The sequence below is a fragment of the Misgurnus anguillicaudatus genome, chromosome 5 (genome assembly GCF_027580225.2).
Source record: "Misgurnus anguillicaudatus chromosome 5, ASM2758022v2, whole genome shotgun sequence".
NCBI lineage: Eukaryota > Metazoa > Chordata > Actinopteri > Cypriniformes > Cobitidae > Misgurnus > Misgurnus anguillicaudatus.
In genome coordinates this window covers 25,490,001-25,512,144 of record NC_073341.2, presented here as the reverse complement: position 1 = coordinate 25,512,144, position 22,144 = coordinate 25,490,001, and the positions used below count along the sequence as shown (strand labels likewise).

The 22,144-nt window shown below is 39.4% G+C and overlaps 1 protein-coding gene across 1 annotated transcript in view; it reads left to right on the top strand.

The window, feature by feature from the left end:
- Positions 1 to 7,215: 7,215 nt before the first annotated feature.
- The window catches only part of celsr3 (cadherin, EGF LAG seven-pass G-type receptor 3), a 51,905-nt gene continuing 36,976 nt past the window's right edge, over positions 7,216 to 22,144 (top strand). Inside the window, exons 1-3 of the mRNA XM_073867810.1 lie at positions 7,216 to 12,449; positions 20,835 to 21,172; positions 21,397 to 21,685. Coding sequence (XP_073723911.1) covers positions 7,517 to 12,449; positions 20,835 to 21,172; positions 21,397 to 21,685 — 5,560 coding nt within the window. The 5' untranslated portion in view covers positions 7,216 to 7,516. The remainder of the gene's footprint in view (positions 12,450 to 20,834; positions 21,173 to 21,396; positions 21,686 to 22,144) is intronic.

The window sequence follows — 22,144 nt, the reverse complement described above, 5'->3', positions numbered from 1 at the left end:
CGGGCTCTTCTGCAAACTGAATTCACTTCAGTCTAAACATTCTGTTCATACTCAAACAGGATTAGGTTTGATTCCTATCAGGGTAGACTCAGTTCTTGGCAGTCACCCATGAACTTTCGATTGAAGTGTGTTTAAAGCATGGGCTGCTTTATAAAGGCAATTAAATCCCATGCTGCTGCAAATTACTGCTCTACTTCCCTTTAGATGTAATAGGATCCAGTAAGATTTGCTCTCATTAATATAATATGCCATAATCTTTAGGGTCCCATTAAAGGCACAGTTTATAGCAAAATCTTCAGTTCAGAGCAAATCTTAAATGTCAGTAAATGTACGACCTCTTTTAAAAAGCAGCCTGAGCGAGGCTTCTCTTTGGTTTTCAGATGTAAAATATATTCACATATATTATTGATCTGTTTGCTGACATTATTGCTATGCATAAATATTTATGATGTATTTAAATATTAATATATTTTTAAAAATCCGAATTAGATTCTTCTCTTTTATTATGTGCAAATTTACTGCATTTTTTGTGTGTTGCATTTTTGTGTGCAGTAGATTTGGTTTGCTATCTGTTAAAAGAAGTGCAGTTTAATTTGTGTAATCTATATAGTACATAGCTGCATGTAGTACATAGCTGTGTGTGGTGTGTTGTGTGATTGTTTTTTTGTCGTGTCTAAGTGTTTGGGGAGGATGCTGGAACAACATGAAAATATTTATAGCTGCATTTTATGAACTCTTTCCACCTTTTTAAATGTCATCTCACTCCTGTTTTTCTTCCTTTTGTCTCAATTTTCTAGTTTTCATACTGAACAAGCCACTAGTTCACCTGCCTTTTCTCTCGCTCTCTAATTCCTTCTTTTCCCCTATATTTTATTCTCTTATTTTATTTTCTGATTTAGGTCACTGCCTGACTAAGAGACAACTCACAGTTGGCCTACAAACAACCGTTCCCCCTTCAACATCATTAGAACATTGAACCTCATGAGTAAATCACACTGTCATCCTTTGTATGTAGAAATAGACTATAAATATTTTTGAGATGTTCTGGCTTATTAAATTAATTATATTAAGTGAGGCAGAGCGAAATAAGAACACACATAATAATATAACACATTCTGTACCTTGGATAGTGGTCAAAAGAAGATCTGTACATTTTGGGGGGATTTTTAAAGGGGTCATATTATGATTTATTTTTTAAGATGTAAAATAAGTCTTTGGTGTCCCCAGAGTACATATGGGTGACACGAAAAATCCAGACTTAGAAGGTGTCCAACATCAGAGTTTTTAAAAAGCCCTTGAAGACAATTTATTATTATTATTTGCACATATAAGATTAAGGTCTGAACTAACTTTAACCATTATTTTTAAAGGATTTAAAGAATTATTTACATCTTTTAGATTATTATTATAAAAAATCATTACCACAACATGATATTACATTAAATATATGCATTTACAAACTTATGTTTCGGTAATGAGAACTTAAAAGTTATCTAGGTACTACGACAAACAAAATTTCAACTTTTATCTGAAGAAAAAAAATAAGAACTGCTTACCTGGTAGCCATCTTAAGTGTCAAAGTCAATTATGTCCCTTCCAACATTTTTTTTTTAATGTTAGTTCCTTGAGGGCTTAAACAATGATTGAAAATTGTTGCGGAGGATGAGAAAATTGGTCTTGGACACATTTATATTCCTCATTATTGTCTCTACATTTACCAATGATCACCAAATACCACATGTTTCTTTACTGTAAATGTTTATAGTATAACATGCACTGAAGCTTTTTATTTTATTTTTTTTAAATATAAATTATCCATGTCAAAGATTCCAAATCCAGTCATGGACACATTGCGGTAATGAAAATGTTCCTCTTAAATGTGGAAAAACAACAAAATTGGTTTGTATGATGTCATTTGAAATCATACAAAATAGTACATGAAGAGATGTTTGTAACTGTATGCTTCTTATTTTGATACTCTTACTTTTTTATCAAAATGTTTCATGACACCTCATAAGTCTAATTTTGCAACAATCACCCATATGTGAAGTTTAGCTCAAAATACCCCACATGTAATTTATTATAATTTTATTATTGTAATTTTCACAAAAGTTTCACACAATACCTTCCAGAAAAATTTTCTTCTAAAAATATATAAACATACAAATATATCAAATAAAAGAACAGACCCTCTGTTTTCAAACAAACAATAAACAAACAAACAAAACGGGAAAAACCGTTTCATCCTATCTATATTTTTTCTCTGCCTATAAACTCTTAAATATGGGTATTTTTCTTAAAAAATATTTTTGTAACAAAAAGCTAAAATAATTGCATTTTTTGTGAAGTAATTTTGTTAGAGGTCAGATTCAGAACAATTATCAAAACACAACAAAATTTGATTTAGTTTTTTCATAAATTGGGTAAGTGTGCCATCTAGTGGATAATCACTGTATTACAGATTAACATTAAACTTATCAGGGACACTTTTTATGCAAATGTTTTCTCTTAATTGACGAGATAACTCGTCAATGGCAGGGAAAGAGTTAAAATGCCAACACTGATTGCAATGATGAGGGTTTGTTGAAAATAAAACTCAGTTGTGCTGTCACAATTTTCTCTCCCTCTTTCTCTCAGTGATGTGGTTGGATAGTGCAGTTTAAGGGGCGGTATTATTGTAATTGGCCTTGCTACCTACGTCACGAAATAGGCAAAATCTGAACAACCTTTTTCACATGCTTGCACAGAATGGTTTACCAAAACTGGGTTGTTCTTTTTCACAATGTCTAGATTGATAAAAGCACTGGGGACCCAATTTTACCACTTAAACATGGAAAAAGATTTTCAGATTTTCACGCTATATGATCCCTTTAAGTGTTCAGTATGAGTAACATGATATGGCTGCACTCTTAAAAATAAAAGTGCTTCACGATGCCATAGAAGAATCATTTTTGTGCTTTGACTGAATTGTTCTTTGGGGAACCAAATATGGTTCTTTTATGGCATTGTGTTATTTTTAGGAATGTGGGCTTGTTCAATATAAACACATTCAGCAATATCCTGATATTTTTGCTTGAACTGGACATTGTTATCCTATTTAATGGCTCTCTTTTATGTGATTATTTGTTTTTGTGTACAAAAGCATTTTTTACTTTATCATTGCATGATGTGAAAAATAATTACTATAATAATCTTTATCATAATTAGGTTTAATTATCCAGCCTTGTTATTCTCCACCCCTTTACACATATTTCTTTAGTGGGATTTAATGTTTTTCTAGATTGGACTGCAAATGTAATGCAATGATAAGACATTTTGAAGTGTGTGTGTGGGCACGTGTGGACTAATTTCAAATTCCATATTTACCTCATGCAAATGAACGAGAGAGAGAGAGAGAGAGAGAGAGAGAGAGAGAGAGAGAGCAAGGTCTACTCTAAGAGTCATTCAGAAGTTAAATTACGAAAGCTCCATGTCTGAATCCAATAAGCATGCGGCAGATAATGAACATACAGCATTCATAATCTCATAATCCTCTAAAATTACTAATGACATCACCCTGCTCCCAGGCAATAGCAGCGCTTATGCATACAACCGTGTTATGAAAAGGGGGGATCGGGGTGGGGTGTCTTATGCTTACTTTGCTTTTACAGACTGGGTGTGGTGGAACCACATTGAATATTCAGGTTCAGCACACGTGCACATCATTTTTAATTAATTCGCACACACCATCTATAGTAACAATCTCACAATGTTCAACAGACTGTGCGTGTCTTGAAAAGACAAAAAGATTAGTGTGTAGGTGTCAGAAAAAGAGAATGCTTGAGGACAAGTATATAAAAGTGCATTATTTATACCTGACTGCCTGTTTTGTGTCTATATACACACCCACACTAAGAAAAGGCATCTAACAAAAAATGGTAGTCACAGTAGGTGTGCTACTTATCTGTCAGTCTTCCTCCAGCCCTATCTTTTGTGAATATGTATTACAGCCTCCTGCCCGTTTCGACCCATGACAGATGCTCACTGGGTAGAGGCCACCTGCTGCTGGGTCTACAGGGAGAGGTTAGCGGGGTGATCAGAAGTGTGTGCGTAAAGGGGGTTGGTTTTTTGTGAATGTGCGCAATTACAGAGCAACAGTGTTGGGCTGTGACACACAACCACAAACCTCTCTTCTTGATGGAATATACCCCCTACTCTTACTGTTCCCATGGTAACCTTTGAATAGCTATGGCCTTGTATCAGAGAGTTTACCTGTATGCGTGTGAAGTGTACGAATGTGTGTGTGTGCACTAAGGGTGCCCTAGGTGTGCTCTGTGAAGTGTGCACCCCAGTAAACCAGGGTGGATTTTTGGGGATTACAAATCAGCCCATTAGAGTCTCTCTCTCTCTGTCTCTCATTCCCTCTCTGTGTTCTTATCTCACAACCGCACACACAAACCGCACTTGGTTTCGGTATGAACAGACAGCTAGATTAATAATTTTGTTCAACACTATATTTAGCCTGTCAAAGCTGATGCAGGGATGAATAAAACAAGATTGTGCATGATATTAAAATCATTCACATTCAAAAATAATAATATGCTTTTCATATGGATTGAGTCATTTTATAAAAAATAGTATGAAACTGCATTACATGCACTCACTTTGAACCTCAATTTCAAATCCATTGACACCTTTTAATCAAAAGGCATTTAAGACTGAAGAGATGGAGCTCAAGAGACAGAGCTCAGTTCTTTATAGAGGACAATGAGTATCTAGCTGTGGCTCTGGAGGATCTGAAATGAACTAGTAGCAACACTTACAACAGGATGCCTTCTTGTTGTGTTGTGTACAGACATCTTGTTTTTTTATGGGTTTCAAGTTATATATAGTTCATTTGTTCTATTCGCGTCCCTGACAAGGGCACCCTGAACGTCCCCTAACTCTTTTAATAAATAAAGGTGCTTTATAGACTTTGGACTTTTTGGTTGTCCAAAAAAACTTGATAATTTCTTTTTCTCTTAATTTTTAATTTGTCCTCTACAAAGAATCATTTGCTTTCATTTTTTTTAAAACAGCAAGTGTTGTACAGTCATTACTGATTTACTGAATTTGATGGATGTTTATTCACATATGATCCAACACAAAGCACCCAAATGTTAACAGTGCTTAAAGGAAAACACCACCGTTTTTCAATATTTTACTATGTTCTTACCCCAACTTGGATGAATTAATACATAGGGCCTTCACAATGATTAAATAATCGTCTCATCGCAATTGTTTGACCTCACCGCAATGATTGCACATCTCTCTAAAAAACACAAGGGGGAGCTGCAGCGCCTCTATAAACGAGACAGTATCAGATTACTTTTAAAAATTTGTTATGTGTATAAATATTTACTGCCAGATAAACCTTGCAAACGATTTAATTTAAATAACCACAACAATCTGTAAAAAAAATTAATAAACAAAAAATTTATGAGAATTAAATGTCAAAGCAATAAACAGGCATTTAATCATCACAATTTATTAAACAATTAACCGTCAGCCAAATTTCTGTGACAGCCCTATTAATACATACCTATTTTTTTTATAATGCATCCACTTTCAATTTTTGAACAGCGCTTCTTGAATGTGTTAGCATTTAGCCTAGCCCCATTAATTCCTATGGCTCCAAACAAAAGTTTTATTTTGTGCCACCATACTTACTCTTGCAACTACTTATGTAACAGTCTTTAAAAAGGGAAAACACGGAAGTGTTTGGTGGCTTCTAAATTCATCCCTGTTTGGATCCTAAGAAATGAATGGGGCTCGGCTAAATGCTAACACATTCACGAGGCGCTGTACAAAGATCAAAAGTGCACGCATTAAAAAAAATAGCTATGTATTAATTCATCTGTTGAGGTAAGAACATGGTAAAATTTTGAAAAACGGTGGCATTTTCCTTTAAAAGTGGGATACATTTCACTTTGGTGCATCAGAAGAATAAGCACTGAGTTGAAATGTAGGCATCAGCATAAGCATTTCATGACACGCAAGAATTATGCGACTTATGGGTTTCGTTTTATTTGGGTTATGATGAGTAACGCATAACATGATTGCATTCCCCAGCAGGTGTTTGGCAAGCCACTGAATCGCAGGCGGGTTGATCTGTGTTAGCATTCAGTCTATCAGACAGGTTTCACAGGGAAGGATTTCAGTTACGGGAATCCCTCTCCTTCTCATTTAACGTGATTAAGTGCTTCCGTAACTGTGTGATATATAATACCATCAAACATCTAGACATACACACAGTCACACATGCTGCACTAAAGACCAGGAATGAATCTCACAAACAAATTCACAAACGATTTGTTTCTGCTTAGACATCACTGGAAACAACACACAGACAGCACAAGTCCTTTACAGTAGTCACCTCTGCAGTTCATATGAGAGCAGCTTATCGGAGAGAGAGAGCCCTATGAATTTTTCAACATCCGTGGATTCGTTCCAACCATGTCAGTAGCAGACAGACTGTGTGAGACACAGATTGGTTTTTTGTAAAGCACAAGTCTATTTCTGACTAAGCGTGGATTTTACATCCGCCATGCAGGGCTGTGACACGTGGCTCTACGATTTGCCCACATGTAGTATGATTTAAAATATAATGAAAATAGCAAAAACATATATGCCTGGAGTCAAACGCTACATAGAAAACATTGTCTACTGAGTAGGAATGGGAATGGAAGGAGAGAAGGAAAATGCAATATGAATTCAGTAGGCCTGCACTGAATTGAATGGATAGAAATACCACCTCTGGAAATGTTTCTTGGATAAAACATGACATCACAAATAGACTCCAACTGTTTGATAAATCTGCAACATGTTGCACGCGCTCCCAGACACTTTACATGGGCCAAATATACTTTAAATTGATCAAAAACATGCTGCAATAATATACAAATAAGATTTATTTTTTCATTTTTTTTCAGTTCAACAAATATCAATAGAATTTAAATTAAATGTATATTTCTTTTTTGATACATATTTGAGGTGACTATATTTTTTGTTCCATTTCATTGCGCAAAGCATGTAGTTTGATTTTGTGGGTTTTGTTTCTTTGCATGATTTCACTTTGATATTGATAGATTGTCACGTTATTGAATCCATCCAGCGGACATGGCATCTGAGCAACAGCCTCGCGCACACTGGAACAAACCATTCTAGTCTTCAAGAGAGAGAGAGAGAGAGAGAGAGAAAAGAGAGAAGCGAGAGGGGGAGGAGTGAGGGTATCACCGGGTTCGCTGTGAGCCATGTTGGATGTGAATGAGAGATGCTGCGCCCGTGCCGCTGCTAGCCGGAGCTCCAGCAAACACCGAGAGTAGATGCGAGCTTCCCGGGATCACCGAGCGACCCGGGAGCACGGCGGAAGGAGTCGGGCGGTGGTGGATGAGCTGGCCACTTGACCGGCGTTTGGAGAGAGAAAGATTTCAGTACAGAGAGACTGGGAAGGAGAGGGGGAGAACGGGGGAGAGAGAGAAAGGATTTCACTACACTAATGGCTGCACTGCTACCGGACTTGGGCTCGCTGTCGCCGCTGCTCCTACACCTTCTCCTCAGTTCTTTGTTCACCGTTATCCCGGTGTGTGCAGCAGGGCCGTACTGCCGCTCCCACCCAGCCCCCGGAGACACGCGAAGCGTAAGCTCACCCGAAGGAACGCTAACGGGGGCTCTGGCTGGGGGCAACTGGAATATCCAGCATGTACGGACACAGTCGCATGGACGGCTAATAAAATATCTAGTGTGCGAACAATGCTTACGGTACAGTGCAATGGGAATGCCACCTGCGTGTTCGTGGTGGCCGGATAACCGGACAGTATTTATACACACTGGACGCTGTCATCACCAGCCTGTTTGTAGTGACGGTGGCGGCGGGGAGAAGGGCGTTGTTTCGCCCGTTCTCGACTCTCCTGTTCAGTATGACAAAAAGAGGACTATACAAAGGACTAGACGGCCACAAACACATCTACAAATCACCACGGACAGGGTCGTTGCACAAAGCGTGCACCGGGTGCTGGGTTGCGCGTTATTGGGCTCGCAGTTGGATACAAGTGGAACCGTGGATAGGCCTGATCACTGCTCGCGTCACTCAAAGCAGGAGTTTACCGGTGCCACGAGACCATCTATGGCGTTACTACAATACTATTCTCATTCTAATGTGGCTTGCAGTGTTTTGGACGCCAATAAATTAGACAAAGCGACATCGGACCGTCCCCTTTCACGCCCGCTGAATGTTATCGATCTCAGCAGAGAGGGCTTGAATAGGTCTTTTAAAACGGACTTTGGCAATACCCGGAGATGCTCGGATCCGTGCGCGCAGCTCCTCTCTCCAAAACAAGCAGGCGAAGCAAACAGCTGTCTCGAGTCACACCGGATCACGGAATTTGCTGCCGTGCGCACACCAAGCTGGCACAGCAGTGACTGGCACCGGTTCAACATCTCTCTGAAGCGCACGAGCTATGCTGTTTGTGGAGAAAATTCAAGCACTATATTATCATACAACAGCTCGATATCACTATGTTTAAATTCCAAGACGAGTAACACAAACGATCTGGAAAAGTGTAGGAAGTGTAGAAGGTGTGACAGGATTTCTTCACAGATGTCCTCTTGTGCACACACTGATGGATTAGGCGAAACGACAGGAGATTTAATGCCAGAGGCTGACTGGAAAGACATCTCTCCTGTTGCAACATCTTTGGATATCAGTGATGAGCACAACTCTGAGTCATCTGCTGTGGAGAACAGGGGTCATACTGCATCACATATCTACCTCTTAGTTGAGCTCAACTTTACTGGACAACCTCGTGACTCACACTCACACACGGGTGGTCTCGGTCATACAGAGAGCGCGAGGGGAGATTCAGCACCACGCATGTGGACAGCTCCTATCACAAACTCCGTGAACTTTGCTGAAAGTTTTCACTTGTGGAATTGGAACAGTAACAACAACAACTGCGCAAAAAAGCCCGATTATAACACCAACAGCGGTAGTTCTGGTTACCAAAATGAAAACAAAACACTCAATGTTTCTGCCAGTGAAGAGATCGACTTTACAAGAGAGGAAAACTCACCTGATCTTTGCTCTAGTGTCACGCGTGCAGATTGTGATGACGACAGCGATGACGAGAGTTTAAGCGCCGATGGGGGAGCCACGCGGCCGCAATTAAAATCGGGTAAACGGGTGTCATTACAAGCTGAGGGTGTTAGTCAGCGAAAGGAGTGCGGTAGGAGGGCGGAAGAGAGAGAGGGCGGGGTCAAAGGGGAGGAGAGTTGGAAGGGAGACAGACAGCGTGCACGAAGAGAAAGAGAAGAAAGCGTAGAGTGGGTGATTGCAGAAGACACAAAGGAACAGTCAGTTGATGAAAGCACGAATTTGGTGGATAAAACAGGTAAAGTTCAAAGTAATGACACCTTGAAATTAAAAAGTGAAGAAGATAAAAACATAAAGTGGCATAAATATGAGGGAATATGGACTGAAAGAGATGAGCTTAAACACAGTGAAGATGAGGCAGAAAACATACAAAAAAATCAGTATAGAGAGAAAGAAAATGATGTAAAGAGTGATGAAGTGCAGAGAGTACAGAAACAGGAATTTGATGAAGGACAGGCAGGTGTCCCTCCTGTTGGGCGCTCCCGCAGAGCTGCTAATCGACAACCCCATTTTTCCCAGTATAACTATCAGGTTCAGGTTGCTGAGAACCAGCCTCCTGGTACATCAGTCATAGCTATGACAGCCGAGGACCCTGATGGTGGTGAGGCAGGCAGACTTGGTTACAGCATGGCCCCTTTAATGAACAGCAGATCCATGGACTACTTCCAAATTGACCCAATTACTGGCCTTCTCACCACCACACACATTTTGGATAGAGAACACATGGACCTGCACTATTTCAGGGTTACTGCCACAGACCATGGCTCACCGCGTCTTTCTGGAACGACTATGGTGACCATCACTGTGGCTGATCGTAACGATCACTCTCCCGTGTTTGAGCAAACAGAGTACCGCGAGACGATTCGAGAGAACGTAGAAGAGGGATATCCCATTTTACAGTTACGAGCGACAGATCTCGACTCGCCGGCAAATGCAAACATACGTTACAGATTTATTGGAGAAAGTGCACCTGTAGCACGTTCGGCTTTTGAGATCGACCCACGATCTGGATTGATCACAACACGAGGCATTGTTGACAGAGAAGTAAATGAGCGTTACACATTGCTGGTGGAAGCAAGCGACCAGGGGAGAGAGCCGGGGCCACGGTCGGTTACTGTTAGCGTCCATATAACCGTGTTGGATGAGAATGACAATGTGCCCCAATTCAGTCAAAAGCGGTATGTGGTTGCTGTTAGAGAGGATGTTCGTCCCCATTCTGAAATACTTCGAGTTAGTGCTTCGGATCAGGATAAAGACGTGAATGCAGCTGTACATTACAACATCATTAGTGGAAACAGCAGAGGACAGTTTGCTATTGACAGTGTTACTGGAGAAATCCAGGTGGTGGCCCCACTAGACTTTGAGGCCGAGCGTGAATACACACTACGTCTGCGGGCTCAGGACAACGGGCGCCCACCACTGTCCAACAACACTGGAATTGTAAGCATCCAGGTCACAGATGTCAATGATAATCCACCAATTTTTGTATCCACACCTTTTCAGGCTACAGTGCTGGAGAGCGCTCCCATTGGTCACTCTATTCTCCACATACAAGCTATTGACACAGATAATGGTGACAACGCACGACTGGAATATCGTCTAACGGGAACTGGCACAGATACACCGTTTGTTATTAATGCCGCCACTGGCTGGGTCACTGTGAGCTCAGAGCTTGACCGTGAATCAGTAGAGCACTATTTCTTTGGTGTAGAGGCACGGGATTATGGTGCCCCGCCTCTTTCCGCCACAGCTAGTGTTACCATCACAGTAATGGATGTTAATGACAACAGGCCAGAATTTCTACAAAAAGAGTATTACGTCAGACTAAACGAAGATGCAGCTGTTGGCACAAGCGTGGTCAGCGTAACTGCAGTTGACCGAGATGTAAATAGCGCGGTCACGTATCAAATCACCGGTGGAAACACACGTAATCGGTTTGCCATTAGCACAGCCAGTGGAGCTGGCCTTGTGACTCTTGCCCTGCCTTTGGACTACAAACAAGAACGTCGCTATGTGCTAACAGTCACTGCATCCGACAGAACACTCCACGACACCTGTCAGGTGCACGTCAACATCACAGATGCCAACACACACCGTCCTGTGTTTCAGAGCGCTCATTATTCAGTAAGCATAAACGAGGATCGACCTCCTGGCAGCACTGTGGTGGTTATAAGTGCTACAGATGAAGATGTTGGAGAAAACGCACGCATCACTTATTACTTAGAGGACAACATTCCACAGTTTCGTATAGATCCAGGAACTGGAGCGATCACACTACAAGCTGAGCTGGACTATGAGGACCAGATGACCTACACTCTTGCCATCACAGCTCGTGACAACGGAATTCCACAAAAGTCTGACACGACATATGTAGAGGTCAATGTTAATGATGTGAATGACAATGCACCTCAGTTCCTGAGCCCCAGGTATCAGGGTGGAGTCAGTGAAGATGCCCCGCCCTTCACTAGCGTACTACAGATCTCCGCTACAGACCGTGATGCTCATGCCAATGGTCGTGTCCAGTACACCTTTCAGAATGGAGAGGACGGTGATGGTGATTTTACCATCGAACCGACGTCTGGAATTGTCCGTACTGTCAGGAGACTCGACCGCGAAAGTGTCCCATTCTACGAGCTGACAGCATTTGCTGTGGATCGTGGTGTTCCACCTCAAAGGACACCTGTACACATTCAAGTCAGTGTTATGGATGTGAATGACAATGCCCCAGTGTTCCCTGCTGATGACTTTGATGTTCTAGTAAAAGAAAATAGTGCTGTCGGTTCTGTAGTAGCACAGATTACAGCGACGGATCCAGACGAGGGCCCACATGCTCAGATTATGTATCAGATTGTAGAGGGCAATATTCCAGAAATCTTCCAGATGGACATTTTTTCAGGAGAGCTTACATCTTTAATTGACCTCGACTATGAGACACGGAATGAGTATGTCATCGTCGTCCAGGCCACATCAGCGCCGCTAGTAAGCCGGGCCACAGTGCGGATCCGACTCGTGGACCAGAACGATAATGGGCCCCAAATGCAGGACTTTCAAATCATCTTCAACAACTTTGTATCCAATCGGTCCAACACCTTCCCAAGTGGCGTTATTGGCAGGGTTCCGGCCCATGACCCAGATGTTTCAGACCGTCTCTACTACACTATTGACAGAGGAAACGAGCTGCATCTGCTGCTACTGAACCACACCAGTGGAGAGATCCGGCTCAGCCGAAAACTGGACAACAACCGACCGCTGGTGGCCCCCATGCTTGTCACCGTTACTGGTAAGAACCAGATATTTGAGAAAAAGGAAGTGGGGGAGAGAAAAATGTAAGGGGGATTGGAAAAAAGTAGGAAATGGGAAAATGAGGCAAGGGCTATTAGAGGATAAAACCAAATCAGGTCAAATTAGTTTGGCTACATCTTTTCTGCCATGTAAATGGCTCAGTGCTCTATTATGAAATTTTGCTGAAGGCTGTGTGTCTGTGTTAAAGGGTTAAAGATAAAAAGGAACGAATCACAAGATATCCTTAGAGAAAGCTGACTCTTGATTGACTGGCAAGCCTTTTTTCTCTAAAACGTTTAGGGATCGATGTGAATTACCTTATACTGGAATGATTTCTTACTGGTATTAGCCAGTAACAATACCCTTTAATGGCATTTCGGTGGTAACATGAGATAGAATTAGTGCTAAAAAAGAGCGTTGCACTGTTACAACGGTTGGTTTTGTGGATGGTGTTTGCTGGAAAGCTTATATAATTGTGGTTTTTGAAAGGCTATAAAAGGTGATTTGTTATTTACAGATGACAAAAATGATAAATTTAACATGATGAATGTGGGTTTGTGGCTGTTATGTGTGTTACTTATTATAGTCTACGCTGGTTAAAAAAATACAGAATTTAAGGTCAACTGAATTTATGATGAGGAACAATACTGATTTTATTCGATTTTCATGTGTATATACACTTTAACTGTGCTTGTTATGGTCAAAGTTTGAATATGTCCTCACAATTATCTGGCATTTTTGGTTAATAGTGGTTCTTTACTAATATAGTGAAACAAGCTTAAGTGTATGAGTAAGGCATTGAGGTAAGTGTTAGACAGCTCAGTTTCCCTCTGGTAAAATTCACTCTTTCACCCTTCTTTACTCTTCTTTCACTCCACCCCCCATTCCTTTTTGTTTGCGCTCTGTTTCTCCTTTTATCTCGCTTTTTCTCTCATATGAGACTTTAAATGAATAAAGATAGTGTATGTGTGTGTGTTTATGTATCTAAATAGGTGGAGCTGCTTTCCGCTCTGTTGTAAGATTTCATCTTTTTGTTGTTTTGATGTCCTAAGGGAGATAGAGGGTTAATATGAATAAATTCCCCATTAAATAATCCCTTTTTATTTTAATTTACCCAGAGGAGCAGCACAGTTATAGTTTCTTAATGAGCACACATTTCATTGTTTTGAAAAAAGAAATGATAAAGTTTGAAGTTTAACATAGTTTTTTGTTGTTATTTTCCAAGCAAGGCAAATGTGTATGTGCAATTTGCTGTGTTTATTTCATAAAAGCCCATTATGGTGTGATTTAATATACATTATAGGGAGGCCAAAGCAACATTGGTCTAAGGCCTAATGCATCATTAAATGAATGTGCTTCATCCGTGTTTGTACACATCTGTAAAGTATGTAGTTTAATAGAGGATTACAGGCAGCCCTCTTATCTTGCATGCTTTCTCTCTCTTTTTCTCTTTCTCTCTCTTTCTCTCTCTCTCTCTCTCTCTCTCTCTCTCTCTCTCTCTCTCCCTGTTCTACTTTACTTGTAATAGGACATCCTTAGGGGAAGCCTGGCTTTGGAAACAAACAGAGCATAGATATTTGTTCATGGCAATCACATAGTTTATGCCTGTATCTGGGTTTGTTTGAGCATATTTTACGTGACAATTTGTGTGTTGGTGTGTTAGTCAGTGAGTTTATGAGAGTGTGCTAATAAGTGCAGTCTGTTTATTTCTGTCTCCTGGCTGATGGGGGTAGAATAGGTTTCCAGGTGAATAATTTGAACTATGAAGGGCATATACACCTAAGCATTTCACCAGAGACCCGTGAGACATGGAGCCTTTTACTCATGCTAGGCTAGTAATATGCATGCAAAATGTTTGAGCTATTATTTTTAAGCCGAGTTTTAGAATTATGCAAAGCTCGGAGAGAGTTTAGGTAATGAAATGAGATGGATACAAAACATTTAGAAGAATAGAGACTCTGTGATTGAGAGAGAAAATAATCGTTATTCGGGTTTTAGAGAAGTCTTGCATTTGAATGGTTGAAGTGGAAATTATTTTAGATGAAAGAAATGGAAAATCGCATTTATTGAAACTCTTAATAAGCTTTGGAAAGGATTATTTTGTGTGTGCATATATGTGTGTGTGTGTGTGTGTGCGTGTGTGTGCCTAAATTTAATAAACCTGCCAAAACAATTTTCTATGAAAACATTTGGAATGTCCTATTTGTAAAAATGTACACCACGGACAATAAATAATGCACTTTATTAGTTATTTATTTTTTTAAGAACATTGGATTACATAATTGCCATGTTTTAAATCTCATAGGTGAAATCCATCTTGCATATCAAGACACATTCACATATTTGTGTATAGTATGTTTCCAGCCTAGGGTGAGGATGTGCTCTTCTAAGCAAGCACATCTGCGAGTGCGGTATGATACCTGTCAATTACGTGTTTAGGTGAATAGAAAAAAATTAACAGTTGAGACACCGACGGTTTCATCTAACGCACGTGCGTTGTCACGGTTACACGTCGGGTCGGAACTTTGCTTCCGGTTTAGTGGCTAAACTGAAGTCTGGAACAGGTGCCTCGTCGAGGATAGCAGGTGTTTTGGTTTCCTAAAGACAAGGGGAGACGGCGATCATGGACCCCCCCCCCCGCACGCTCTGTGATGGAAGGTTTGGTATTTAACCGGTTTAACATTATATACACATTTTACACAGCAACGTTAGCTCATTGTCGTTTTTTATAGCTTTAGCTGTGTAATATGAAATAAGGTAATCTGCTTGTTGTTTATTTTGCTTGTTATCAGAAGTTATCTACTCTTGAAGGACTTTGTTGTTATTGATTCAGCGGAGTTTACCGAAAGTTACGTGTGTTCCACGAAAGCCGTTTTTACTGCTGAAACCGTCTATATGTGGCAGCAGAGAAAATAATCATTTATGTCATTGTGTATTTTGCACTAAAAGCACTGTGTCCATTCTGTTCAGTACGGATTCATGTAGGCTGCCCTAGTATAAAAGTCTGTATAGCTAAATAAAGTTATTGTGTAGCATGTACAATAGCATTTAGTTTAACTCACAGCCTAGAATAAATTTTTATTTCCTGTCTTTTATTGCAATAAATGCTTAATAAAGTACGGTGCAACAATTGGACCCCTGCCTGCACTACAAAAACAACCACAGCCTGAATTCTGATGAGAAGCTGAAGTGCAGAATGATTTCATTAAAAACACTGATCGGTGTTGATGGAAGTGAGGGACTGTAAATTTTAAATGCTAATATGCTGGGTTATTTTCAACCTAGTGTTGGATCAAAAAAGGACAAACCCAGACTGGTGGGTTGTAGTTTAACCAATGCTGGGTTGTTTTAACACACTGTTGAGTGAAATATAAAAGTTTTCTGGGTTAATTTAACCCGACGGAAAAAGGTCGAAAATAACCCTGCGTATTTTAGAGTGTATGAGTATTTAGTTTTGAAGCATTTACATACTAAGCCTGAAAACATACATTTCGATTTCATGAAAGCTTCTCACAAGAGTACCTTATAGACGGTTTCAGCAGTAACAACATAAACACACGGCTTTCGTGGTCATCACGTAACTTCCGGTAAACTCTGCAAAGAAAAATAACAACAAAGTCCTTTTAAAGTAGTTTATTTATATAACAAGCAAAATAAACAACACGTAGATTGCATAGGAACCCAAAACATTTGTTATTTTCGACGAGGTATTTGTTTGAGAGTTTAGTTTTAGCAACTAGTCAGACCATTAAACAAATAGAATCCGCGCACGCATTTCGGCAACAGAAGTGGTGTTGTTCCCCAGTAGTTCTACCGTGAGATTGTATTTGGTGGTCTGTCTGGTGAAGCACTTTCTGTTAAAACTAGTTATTAGCCTAATATGGACACACCGCCATCCAAAACACAACAGAAGCTGCGATTAGCTGCGCTTGTGTTTTCAGCATGGTTTGTCTCATACAGATTTCACAGTAACAGGTATTAAAAAAATAATTAGGAAACACACATTTGTAATTTTACACTCTGTGGGATACTGGTCTGGATGTGTTAATTTAATCAGCATTTGCCTGCTGTAAGCTACAGCTAAAAATGACTTGTTTTGTTTAGTTTTTGTTGCAGTACTACTACTGAGTAACCATACCATGTTCCCCCCAAAAGCTGTTGCTGTTAATAGCAATTGAGGATTTTATGCAATTGCTTCAGTGTTGTTCGGACAGTGCTTTAGTTAGTACACACCTTGGTTATATGATCATGCACTACTACATAATGTCAGCTTTAGCAAATAAAAATGTTTAAAATTCACAATCACAAATGCTGCAAATAATATATCAACAAATGCTTTTCTGCTTGCTAGGCATTTCCATTGGGCTTTTTAATGGCTGTGTTGTGTTAAAGAGGGAGAGGGGTAGGGAGAGTGTTTTCGGGAGGTCAGTAGGGAGGGAGTCACTGCTTTATAATCCTATAATCAAACCAGCTGCCACCTCAAACCCCTCCCCCACTTCTGCTTCACCTCCCACTCCTCCTCTCCATCAGTCTTTTCTTCATCTCGGTCTTACGCGCAAACAAACACTCTCCCGGGTCTCTTGTCTGTTAGATATTGCCTTCATCTTTCTGTCGTCAATGTAAACACTCCATGTTTCTGCTTCTCTGCTTCTACCCTTTCTTTTTTTTCTCTCCCTATTGCGTTCCCTCTTTCTCTTTCTCTCACTCTGGGTGGCATTTCATCAAAGGAGGATATAATCTCTTTAGACACTGAGACATCCAGTGACATTAAAAAAATTCACATTGTAGGCACCGAATGACAAATACGACACTAAACGTGCATCTACCCTGCATGGCGAGTGTATGGGGGAGGGCATTGTAATTCTGGGCCCAGGGAGGATCCAACCTACAATTTTGTTCTGGGAAGGGTTCACCAATTCTTATAATTTTAACCTGAGTTGTGCAAATTTAACTGACCGCTCTGATTATAGTACAACTTTAGTTATACAGTAGCAACTATAATTTTATGCTCACCATGAAAACAAACATATTTGGATCTCACAATTGATGCAAACCGTCTTTGTGTATGGTGTGGTAAGCAAAGGAGGGTTGTTGGTTCTGTAAAGACTTTAGTTGAGGTACAGGTTAAATGGTAAGTTAAATGGCAGGTGTGGTTGTGAAGAAGTCATGTTTCTGTTTGTGTATGAGAGAGAGGAAGGGGGATGGAAGAGGAATATAATGGAAAAAGCTTATCAGCACCAAAGGTTGGACTTTTAAAGGACTGACATTATGATCTAACATCTCTCTTTCACCGCACCTCCCCACTTCCATTTTATCCTCAATGCTTTTATTTCTTTCCATCTTTCCTCTTTACCAGCAACCAGCTATCTTGACCCCAGATCCATCCATCCATCTCTCGCTCTCTTTCTGCTGAATCATTTCCTTTACTCAATTTAAAATCACTGCTGAAACTAAATGCATAATGACATTTATTGGCAAAGCATTTTAAATGTATCCACAGGACGTTTGAAAGAAAATTGAAAAAAAAACTACTTTAAAACAGTCAACAGTGTTATATATTCTGAAACGCTTTGACATTGTTTTTGTTACTGGTACTGAAACATCAAACTCCCATTACTAACAACACTATTGCATGCTTCAGTGATAATGGTGTATTGGTGTTTATTTTTGGCGTATGTTTCAAAGTCTAAATTTAATATTTGAAACAGTGGGTGTATTAATATAAACCAATAATTTTGTAGTTCAGTTGGTAGAGCAGTGTGTTAGTATCACAAAGGTGGTGGGTTTGAAACGCCCTGTAAGTTACTTATAAATCACTTGAAAAACGTAAACCTACAAAATTAGAATAGAATAAATGTACAGGTATATGGTGAATCGCACAAAACCTGCAACATATTCAGGTCATATTTAACAAACATTTAGTATGTTGTTATTATACTTATTATAACATACTTATTATAACATATAATATACTTATTTGTTATTATATAAAATCTTGGGTTGTTTCAACCCATTGTTGGGTAAAATATGAACAAACCCAGTCATTGGGTTTAAATAACCTATTCTGGACTGTTTTAATACAAAATGCTTGGCTGGGTCAAACAGGGATATTTTCTAGGTTTATTCTAGCTAACAGTATGGTTTGTGCCGTTTTTTACCAAGCCATGCTCCGAACTAAATAAGCATTTCTTAGAGTGTAACAATTAAGCATATTGTCTTCTTTAATTTTTATTACTGTAATTCTGGAATCCATTATAGTCATTGTAATGCAACAAAACAATTTATAAGACTGACATGACACCTTCATAATCATGACATGACACGTGCAATAAACATGAAGGAGATTTTGTGCACGTTTGTGTCAACTGTCATTAAAGGCGAGGTGCACAATCTCTAAAAGCCAATGTTGACATTTGAAATCACCTAAACAAACACGCCCCTACCCCAATAGAATCTGGACCTTCTTTTAATAGACCCATCCACACATACGCAACCCATGCAACAATGTTGGTTAGTAGACATGCCTCTTACTGCTGATTGGCTTTCGGAAGTGTGTTTCGGTACTCAGCCCGACTCCCTTTTTCAAAGCGTTTCTCAAAAATCATGCACCCCTACTTTAAGTGTCATTCATTCAATTACATAATTTTTAATGCAAAGATAACATTGTTTGAGATGTCTTTGTGACAACTTGAGATAAACCAAGACAACATAACTGACCACTTTTTACCAGCGATACAAATTGAATTTATAATTAAAATGTCATTAAGTGTTAATACTGTCATATAGTTTTATAACAGCGTCATGAATATTTTTCTTGACCTCAACTACTGTGGTACAAATATAATTTATCATTAAAATGTCATTAAGTGTTAATACTCAGCGTCATGAACATTCTTCAGGTCATAATGTTTTATTTTTAAGTTTTCTCCAGGTGTTTAAAATCAATCATCCAGTAATAATTAAAATTGAAAAAGTGATATTTTATTGCATTTTGAGACCGATTCACCTATATTTAAATGAAAACAGTACAATAATGGGCTAAGCCATGCAGCGTTGGGTCCATATCGCTGGAAAACAGTTAATTACTTTAAAAATTTCAAAACCCTCTGTGTGAGAAAGAACAAGTTCTGTTAGTTGTCAGTTTTTTTATGTAAAGTATAATCTTTTGATGTGTCTGTTGCATTTTGTTGTATTAGAATTTTTCAACATAGTATTAACACATTTTAATAACAAGTTCAATTTGTACCACTGTAGTTGAGGTCAAGAAAATTATTCATGATGCTGTTATAAAACTATTTGACAGAGTATTAACACTTACTGACATTTAAATGACATTTTAATGTAATGTTAACCCATAAAGCTAGATCGTTTCCTAAGTTTGATAATTATTCTGCTATGTCATGTTTCTAACAGATTTATGACAAGTTATGATGTATTGGTTTATGTCAAGTTGTCATAACAAAGACATCTCAAACAATGTCATCTTTGCATTAAATTGAACAAATGACACTTAATGACAGTTGTCATAAATGTGCATAAAATCTCCTTCATGTTCATGACACGTGTCATGTCAAGATTATGAAAGTGTCATGTTAGTCTTATACACACCCCTTCAAGTAAAGTGTTACCAAAATGGATTACAACTTGGTAAAATTGTATTTATAATAATTTAGATTTAATGAAAAATTTAGAAATGCAAAAAATGTTTATAACAATGTGAAATGTGGCTAGATCATCTTTTTGCAAGGATCACCGGTACACTTTGTGTGTAGATAAAGATCTCTAACCCTTTGAGCATAATACCTCTTTATCTTGTCTAATTTCTCTCTGTAAAATCTCTCCTAATAAAAGTTCAGGATGTACAGCAGAACCAGACCCTTTTGTGTACAGTACAGTATGTGTGAGGTTGTGTGCAGGTGCATGTGTGTATATGAGAATAAGGTCTGTGTGCATTGAGTGGCCACGCATGATTCACCATGCTGCTAATTTCACAGTCAGTGAGCTGAGGATGACATCACGGATAGTACTGACACAAACCTGACTTGTTGAGATGGACCTCTGAGAAAAGCTACAACATAAGACTGAGATCAGATAAAAATCTGCAGTAGAATATAACAAATGGATTGTTGTCAGAATCCATTTAGAGTCTGATAAACAAATGCTCATTTACAAGAAAACATGTCAGACGCACTTAGAGGGTTTTGCATCTGAGCTCTTCATTTGTTTCATTGCATTATGTTATTTTCATTGCTAGCAAGTAGCAATTCATGCTTCACTGATGAGACATAACTGCACTTTCATGAGCTCATTAAGATCAGAGCATTAATTTTCAAGCCACGTATCTCTTTAATTTATCACTTTCTCTCTTTATGTGTTTTTTTAGATGGCATTCACAGCGTCAGCGCTCAGTGTGTGTTGCGGGTTCTCATTATCACAGAGGAGATGCTTAGCAGCAGCGTAACTGTGCGACTCCAGAACATGTCCCAGGAGCACTTCCTGTCCCCGCTACTCACTCACTTTCTGGAAGGGGTGTCAGCGGTGCTGTCAGTGTCTCCTGATGATGTGTTTGTGTTTAATGTGCAGCCGGATGCGGATGCAGGGCGGGTGCTCAACGTGAGTTTCTCTGCAGCGCTGCCTGGAGGTCAGTTCTTTCCATCGGAGGCTTTGGAGGAGCAACTCTACCTCAACAGACCCAGACTTAATGCTCTTGCGCATATGGAGGTAGAAAACACACATAATGTACAGTGTACGCTATATTTGGAAAAAGATATCACCTGGGGTTGTAAATTAACTACATTTACTGCCAGGTTTTAAAATTAACTGCTAGTTTTGATGGTAAATACATCAGTTTCTTCAGGTTCACGCAGATTCATGATATTACCAAATCATGTTTAAATAACACACAAATAAACTCTTTTCTTACACTGTGTTGTGTGTTCTTGCAGGTTCTTCCATTTGATGATAACGTGTGCTTGCGCGAGCCATGCCAGAACTATATGAAGTGCATCAGCGTTCTCCGCTTCAACAGCTCCGCCCCCTTTATTGCGTCCCCATCCACACTGTTCCGGCCCATCCATCCAATCACAGGCCTCCGCTGCCGATGCCCGGCAGGATTTACCGGAGATTACTGTGAAATTGAGATTAACCTGTGTTACTCGAACCCTTGCATGAATGGAGGAGTATGCACTCGCAGAGAGGGAGGGTACACGTGCATCTGCCGAGAGGACTATACAGGTGAGTGTATACAAGCTGCAAACTCATTCCTCAGTAAGAAATGCTCCCTTAGACTATAAGTTTATGAAAAAACGATCAACTGCAGCTTGTTCTTATTTTATGGCACTGAAAGCAAGCAATAGGGTTGATAAAGAGAACTAAAATAATGATGCAGCAGTCTCTGAGACACATTCCCACAAGAAATCACTATAAACTTACCTATCAAGAATTCTGTTTAGTCCAAAAATGCATAGTTCTGAAAGTATAGCGGTTATGCCTTAAGGGCATCCGATATATTTTCTACAAGGTGTGTAAGATTAATTTCTTGAATATCTGTAAAGCATTCAATGTCAGGAGACTTGCCAATCCAACAACTAGTTCTTCCTTACAAGTGCCAGACCTAAAATTGCAAACATGTAGAAGACTCCGGGAAATTGTGTAACAGCCAGCCGGATTGAAGCTTGGCAGTTTGCAAACGCT